The following is an 8,410-nucleotide window of genomic DNA, read 5'->3' as shown; positions in this document are numbered from 1 at the left end:
GATAGCACTATTACCTCCTTCCCTTCTACATATGTAACCTTAGACAATTAGACAGAATAAAGGATCAGGCAGGACTTATGCTACACATTTAACTATGTATTAATGATGAAAATGCCCAAAAATATTAAGGAAGCTAGAGACTATTTGAATATTTGGCAAACCACAACCTTGCACCCTAAGTAGTAGTTGTGGAGATTTTCCCAAAATAAGAAAACGTTTCACACAAACAAAGTGTTGGGGACTGTACCCGTATATTGTCCTGTGGACAAAGTAGCAAAATAAATGATGAAAATTAACCAAAGAGGTAACAGTTGACAAAGTTTATCAGTCAAAATGGCGTTTTTATACAGAAATGTATTATGGGAATAAGAAATGGTTGGCAGGAAGTGATGTGGCAACAGAAAGCAGAAACAACGTTGTTTGATGAAAACCGGAAGTGATGTCTTTTTTGAAGTGTCGGAAGTCATGTCAGTTCATGTGACCGGAAGTGATATTGTGGTGGCCATTTTGGAAGCTGGAAATGTTGATGATTAATTTTCCCCGGCTTTTCTATGGAGAGAAGAGATTCCGGTAAGTACCACATGACAACCCTTCATCTTGCGATGTTTCACTCACCTTTAGGCTTTCTGACTGCCTCCTAATCGCACGTGTGTGACATGACTCCCCCCCTCAGCCCAGACCCATCAGGTCGGGCGACTTGCACCGAAAGGTCATGAGCTCGGGAGAGAGCATCCGCGTTGGCCTGCAAGGAACCTTTACGATAAACAACACTAAAATGATAAGGTTGAAGGTCTAAAAACCACCTAGAGACACGGGGATTAGACTCACAGTGAAGTGAAATCCACTGCAAAACGGCGTGGTCAGTCACCTGAGTAAACTCCCAACCCAGTAGGTAGTACTTTAACTGTGTGATAGCCCATTTAATCCCCAAGGCTTCTTGCTCCACTGCGGCATACTTGGTCTCCCGGTCCAGCTGTTTCCGGCTGAGGTACATAATGGGGTGTTCAGCACCATCAACACATTGGCTCAACACGGCACCTAATCCTGTGTCCGATGCATCAGTCTGGAAAATAAAGGAGGAAGAAAAATCAGGTGATTTTAAAACAGGTGTTGACGTAAGGGACAGTTTTAAGTCACTGAATGCCTTATCTGCCAAATCATCCCATACTACTTTTAAAGGTGCTCTTTTCTTTGTCAAATTAGATAAAGGCGTAGCAATTTCAGAGAAATGCGGTACAAAACGACGATATTAACCCTTAGTCATCGGATGGGGCCAATTAATGATGGCATTGATTTTAGAACATTGGGGTTTGACAGTACCTTTGCCCACCAGGTAGCCCAAATATTTGGCTTCATTTAATCCAAAGAAACATTTCTTGGGATTAATACGAAGTCCTGCTAACTCTAGTGTAGAAAGCAGTGCGGTAACCTGCATTACATGTTCTTTCCATGTGCCGGAGTAAATGACAACATCATCTAGGTAAGCGGCACTATATGAATTGTGGGGCCGTAGCAGTGTATCGACCATATGTTGGAAGGTTGCTGGTGCCACGTGCAACCCAAATGGAAGAACCCTGTATTGCCACTAAAAGTGTTTTTTTCTTTTGCGGAGGCCGTTAAGGGAATTTGCCAATACCCTTTGGTCATGTCAAGAGTAGTTAAAACCTGCACGCTCCCAAGCCGGTCGAGTAGATCGTCTATATGCAGCATGGGGTACGTGTCAAACTTAGAGACCTGATTAAGCTTACAAAACCTCCATGAGCCAAAAGGTTTAGGAACTAAGACAATTGGACTAGACCAGGGGCTAACTTCTTCAATAACCCCCAATTCTAGTATTCGTCTCACTTCCAACTCTACTTCCACCTTCTTTGCCTCTAGGAGTCTATAGGGTCTTTCCATGACAATTACCCCCAGGTCTGTAATGATATCATGCTCATTCAGGGCAGTTCGTCCTGGAATCTCATTTACAACTTCTGGTATAGACAAGATAGCCATTTCTAGGTCCTATCATTGTTCGGGGGTCAAATTATCTCCGAAATTAAGGTGTGAATGAGACATAAAAAGGGAACGAGGCTGTCTGGAGGAGGGATAAATTTCCCTATCCTTCCACCGTTTCAGCAAATTTATATGATATACTCGTTCACTCTGTCAATGATTTGGTTGGTTAATCAAATAGTCAACGAGTCCTTTTCTTTCCTTAACTTCATACGGGCCTTGCCAATGGGCCAATAATTTAGAGTGCGAAGTTGGAACAAGAACCATTACACGATCACCTGGGACAAATTCCCGAATGGTGGTGTTTCTGTTGTAATATCTGTAATGCACTGCTTGAGCTTTTTCCAAGTTTTCTTTTAAAATACGTCAGAGTTTTTCTAATCTATTGCGTAATTGTGCGATACATTCCAATACGTTTGAGGTAGGAAGGACCTCTTCTTCCCAACCTTCTTTTAACATATGCAATAGCCCATGGGGCTGTCTTCCATATAAAAGCTCAAAAGAGGAAAACCCAGTAGAGGCCCGAGGGACTTCCCGATATGCAAACAAGACCAGAGGAAGCAACTGATCCCAGTTTCTCCCATCCTCGTTAACTACCTTGCGTAACATCTGGTTTAAAGTTTGATTGAATCGTTCTACCAACCCATCCTTTTGGGGATGATAGATCGATGTTTTTAGATGTTTTATTTTGAGTAATTTAGCTACTTCCCTGAACATCTCCAAAATGTAGGGAGACCTTGGTCCGTTAGAACTTCTTTGGGGATCCCCACACAAGCGAATATCCCTACTAATTCCGGTGCGATATTTTTTGAAGTAGCTGAGTGCAAGGGAATAGCTTTGGGAAATCGAGTGGCATAATCTACTAAGACTAAAATATATTTAAAGCCTTTTAATGAGGGCTCCAATGGTCCCACGAGATCAATACCGACTCGTTCAAATGAAATATCAATAAGGGGTAATGGACCGAGAGGAGCTCGGTCCCTTCTAGGAATCTGAAGTAATTGGCATTTGGGACATGAAGCACAAAAACATCAAACCTCCTCATTAATTCCTGGTCAATAGAATTGGAGCTTAATTCTCTCCAATGTTTTTTTGGAGCCTAAATGGGCTCCCAGAAGGTGAGGATGTGCTAATTCACATACTTGTCAAAAAGTATGGGGTATTAGCAATAATACTCACACTTCTCCCCCGTGTTCTGCCACTCTATAAAATAATTCATTTTGTATTACAAAGAAAGGCATCGGTGGCATGGGATCTAATGTTGTATAACCATCGGTGGATAATATTGCATTTCTCGCAAATTTTAAGGAATCATCGTTCTCTTTTAAATGATGAGGGAGTCAATAAAAATTGGCCTGTTAATTCTTGTATAGGATCTCTATTGACCACAATGGGAGGGGCTTCTGCCACCACGTTCTCTACGTTAACTGTACTAGTTCCAGCAGAGGATGATGGGACATCAACGTCTTCACATTAAGTACCTGTATGGGCTCTAGCAACAGTTGTAGACGGCGTGTAGGCAGTTGGAGCCGTATTCTCCATTATTAAACCTAATCTTTTCTCAGGAGCAGTTATGTTTTTACCGCTATTAATATCATTCCAATCCCTTCCTAATATGACTGTAAACGGAGGATCTGGTAATACAGCCATGGTCAGTCTTGTGGTATTGTAATCTACCGCGACCACACATTTAGCTGTTTTATAGTTCCGGTTATCTCCGTGTATACATTTAAGGCTGGTTTTTATTCTAAGCCATTGTTGCGGTAAAACAAAACGGAAGCAACAATAGAAATGTTATTCCCGGAATCGAACATTGCCCTTACCTTTCTGCCATTTATAATAACTGCACCTGTATATGGAAGAGACAAAGGGTCAATCACAGTGGCACAATACCTTTCTCCCTTCACCAGTGAGCAGTCCATGGGTTCACAGGGGCAATTAGGTGACAGGTATCCCATCTTCGCACACTTGAAATAGCAGGGAAGGTGGAACGGTTTATCTCTTTTACAGACGACAGGCTCAGGAGCTTGTTGGGGTGGCTCAGGAGCTGTCCCACATACTGGTTGATTATGGCGAGAGAACCGTTCCAATCGCCCTGATTTGCAAGCCGCCCAATGATGCTCTGCTATTTTGATTAAGGTGTCCATGTTGTCATATGGTTGTTTCCGGACTTGCTGGGCAATATGATCAGGGAGAGCATGTACGAATGTTTTGCAGGCCAGTAACTCACCCATTTTATGGGAGTTGTTTATGTTGGGCCGTAGCCAGCGACAAACTTTGTTCCAAGCCTCGAAAGCTTGGGTTCTTAGCGGCCGATCAGGATCGAACTGCCACTCCCTCCATTCCCTCGTCTGCTGCTCCGGAGATGTACCGTAGCGCTTAAACACCTCACTTTTGAGAGCATCATAATCAGCAGCCTGCTCCTTAGTTAAATCGTAATAGACCCTCTGCGCCGGTCCCTTCAGGTAGGGGGCCATTAGTTACGCCCACTCCGACCTCGGCCATGCATTCCACTTAGCATTATGCTCGAATACCAAAAAATAGGTTTCGACGTCATCATCCTCTGTCAGGTTGGTTAACTGAGTAGGTAATGACCGAGCTGCCTCTGTCAGTACAGATGCGTTTGCACGAGCCGTAGACTCTGCTAATTGAGTCCGGGTTTCGCCCATCTGGATCTTCAGGGTGTTGAGATCGCCCATGATCGTGTTAAGGATCGCATTGAGGTCCTGCTCTTCAGACATCTTTCAAAAAAGTGAATCCTGCCGACTACGCCAATTGTGCAGATTTTCCCAAAATAAGAAAACGTTTCATATAAACAAAGTGTTGGGGTCCGTCCCTGTATATTGTCCTGCGGACAAAGTAGCAAAATAAATGATCAAAATGAACCAAAGAGGTAACAATTGAACAAAGTTTATCAGTCAAAATGGCGTTTTTATACAGAAATGTATTATGGGAATAAGAAATGGTTGGCAGGAAGTGATGTGGCAACAGGAAGCAGAAACAACGCCGTTTGATGAAAACCGGAAGTGATGTCTTTTTTGAAGCGTTGGAAGTGATGTCAGTTCATGCGACCGGAAGTAATATTGTGGTGGCCATTTTGGAAGCTGGAAATGTTGATGATTAATTTTCCTCAGCTTTTCTGCGGAGAGAAGAGATTCCAGTAAGTACCACGTGACAACCCTTCATCTCGCGATGTTTCACTCACCTTTAGGCTTTCTGACTGCCTCCTAATCGCACGTGTGTGACATAGTGTATCTTGCATCCATAGGCGGCTCTCATGGCCTTTGAGTGGAGTACTGAAACAAGCCACATACCTGTCTCAATATGAATGCCGAGGCAGTGTAATGAGGGTTGTCTTCATCATGGTCTTCTCTTCATCGCCAGATGGTGACAGATGGTAAAGGCAAGGTGACGTCATGGTACAGAATGGCCTCCAATCATAAACAGCCATACTTTAGACTAATAGAATTAGTTTATCTATCCCTTCCTGGGCAATCTACCAATGAAACTGCTCAGATACAACTCATTCCCCAGTTGCTTTGTTTAGTCAGTGATGGCCTTCCTGCAGGGAACAACATATAGGCTTGTGTAACTCCGAACACAGTTACTCTTGCCAAGCTGGTCTGATGCTCCACAACCCTCACCATAAATTCCTCATCTTGGGTCAGTCCTAATGTCTGGAGTTGTTTACAAATAGTTTACAAATAAAGACATACAATATTTATCAACATATACTACAAATCACTTCACCACATAAATGTACTCCAAGAATACAGCTGCAATGTCCATACTAAATGACCAACACATTACAGGAGTACCCAGTCCTTTTATCAATTAGCAAGTTCTTGCAAAGATGTACTGTAATAGGGGAACTTCACACAACTCATGTAATAAATATCTAGAACATATAGTAAAAGTCTGTATAAATTTCATCAAATATGCATGAAAAGCCTGGTATTACATTTAATAAGGCACAATAACCAAATAAAAGTTGTCATGATTACTGCCACAAGGAAGACTAAAAAGGTGAGCAGGTCTCAAAAACCACAGAAAAGCTGGATGACTTCCTACAATAGGCCTCACCCCTGGCAGCTTACCTCCAAAGTCAAATAGCAGGTTTCCGCCCTGTGCAGGCCTAAAAATGTGGTTAAGGCTTTCTGAATACGGTAGCAAGCAAAAGTTCACAATGTCCAGAAGAAGGAAAGGGAATCCATAAACCATAAATACAAATGGCATAAGCACAGCAAAACACAAATACTGCAACTCCCAACTCCAGAGTGCATTCACAATAAAGCACCAGGAACTGCGGAAGATCCACTGGATTTCTAAGGCTTGAGGGCAGTTCCTGGTTGTGACTGGCAAGGGTTCTACCTCTTGGTAGACCAGTAACAAAATACATGGAACATAATAAATTCAGCTTATATACATAGACATAACCAAAAATAAAGAAGCATGCATATATTCAACATAAATGAAAGAAGCAAAAGAGACATAAAGCATGAATTTGAACCCCAGCCAGGAGAGGAACCCTGCCTGAGGAGTGACACTTATGTTTGTGTTACAGTGTAGTGAGGGTTTTAATCCTTCTTTTTCATTTTAAGCATTCTTCACTTTGTTTTTAGAACATTGTTTGCACATATATTTATTGATTATGTTTTGACCTTGTTAAATATTATTATATAAATACTTATCTTTACTTATTGTGTTGTGTTAATAATTCTCTTTTAAGTTATATAACTTGTATATTGATTGAAGGGGTTATAGGGCCACCTGACAATGAAGCTTGGGACCACCCCAGAGCTATTTAAGAGGCAGCAGCCAATGAACTGGTTACCTCCACATTAGCTTCAACTTCAGTGATGATGGTTGTTCTGTGTAAGTGATTTTCCAGGTTTTGAACTTTTGCTTTTATTGACTGACATTTGTTATTTAATCCTGAAATTGGTTACATTTGATTTGGATCGCATTGGTTGGGCTTTCCTTTTTTGACTATTTTTTAATGAAAGACTTTGTGAATAAATTGGGCTTCTGAATGTAATTGTTTTTGGACCTAAAACCCTGCTGCTAGATTTTTTTGGTAAGGCTATATCTTAATTAGTAGACCTCACTAAAGCATGTGGCCTACTAAGTTTTTAGTAAATCAGGCAGATTATAAGAGTTTATAGTTCAGCAGCTGCAAAAACGTACAAATATTACAAGTAAAAATAAGGCACACTGCTTCTACATTCCCATAGATGGTGTTATACAATTAGTGGCACTGCTGCACAGATTTGCATATTTACACAAGATACGGAAAAGCAAAACTCACATATGAAGTTTAGAAAATTTTTGCAGTAGTCTGATGTATCAACTTGTTTTCCCCACCTCTGGTTTTTAAGTATATACTGTAGTGGTTGTATAAACTGACCTTCTATCAACAGTAATGAAATTGGCATTTGCTGATGATGAAAATCAATGACTCTGGACACGCTGGAGAATTGATATCTTTTGGTTGGCCTGAGCATGCCTCAGTATTCATCAGGATGATGTGGAGGAGATGGTGGGAGTAGGGATGTCTGGGCATCATTGCTTAGACTGTTGCCACTACAATCCAGACCTAGATAAGCAGCAGAAAATGGATGGATATAAAATTGATCAGCATGTTCTTGGCTTTAGAGCTGCTGAGATTCAACTATTTCCTCATACAACACTCTAATCAAGTGTCCACCACAGCCTGCGACAACTTTTCTGAATCGTGTTTGCCATCATTTGTCCGACAGAAGACTTAAAGAGAAGCCGTTCCAAATGTAGACTTTCACACTCATTGAGGACCAAGATAATTAATAATGACGAGAAGATCTAGCCCTATAGTGTGCCTGCAAAAATGGTTCTAGTGGAACAGCAAAGGAGGTTACTTTTAGCCCTGCAATATCTGATTCTGACAAATTAGTTGTGCGCTCTTATTCTTTCTCAGCACTCAGACCAATTAGGTGAGACTGTGGTACGTTACAAAACACCAGAGGAAGTTCATCAAAAGCAGTCTTGGATAAGAGTTGAGGTTGTCTAGATAGACGATAGCATACTGACAGGGGAATAATATCATCACTCTGCCCACAAGCCTCCTCTGGCAGCTTGAAAAGTACCAATTATTCAAAGCTCTTCATGAATAAAAGTGTTTCAGCTGCAGAGTTGCTTTCCCAGTTTTTAGCAGATGCTTTATTTCAAAGGTTGTCTTTAACTTTTACCCCTTCTGTTATATGTTTCACTTACACTTTATTGTGGTAGCTTTGTTCTATTGTGAGCAACCTTAGTCCACATTATAAACGTGTAAGTACAAGCCACTAATTGTCGCTCTTGCAGTCTTTCCCTTTATTCCCATCATCGATTTCCTATCTAACTAGCGATAGCATAAGATGAAATTATTTGTGTATGCATG

At 41.3% G+C, this 8,410-nt stretch overlaps 1 protein-coding gene across 2 annotated transcripts; it reads right to left on the bottom strand.

Annotated features, from left to right (window-relative positions):
* Positions 1–643: 643 nt before the first annotated feature.
* Positions 644–5,863, bottom strand: LOC120533603. Of its 2 annotated transcripts, XM_039760522.1 has the most exons (3): positions 5,310–5,863; positions 3,889–5,134; positions 644–1,063 (listed from the first exon to the last, which is right to left on the bottom strand). In XM_039760522.1, the coding sequence occupies exons 2-3, from the start codon at positions 4,470–4,472 to the stop codon at positions 1,039–1,041; spliced, it is 609 nt and encodes a 202-aa protein (XP_039616456.1). In that variant the 5' UTR covers positions 4,473–5,134; positions 5,310–5,863; the 3' UTR covers positions 644–1,038. The 2 variants fall into 2 exon arrangements, with proteins under 2 accessions (XP_039616456.1, XP_039616457.1); XM_039760523.1 differs by lacking the exon at positions 5,310–5,863 and having other exon boundaries at positions 3,889–5,185.
* Positions 5,864–8,410: the final 2,547 nt, after the last annotated feature.

Source organism: Polypterus senegalus, chromosome 8 (assembly GCF_016835505.1).
Source record: "Polypterus senegalus isolate Bchr_013 chromosome 8, ASM1683550v1, whole genome shotgun sequence".
NCBI lineage: Eukaryota > Metazoa > Chordata > Cladistia > Polypteriformes > Polypteridae > Polypterus > Polypterus senegalus.
Note: the sequence above shows the minus strand (reverse complement) of the source record. Positions and strands in the feature narration are given on the sequence as shown.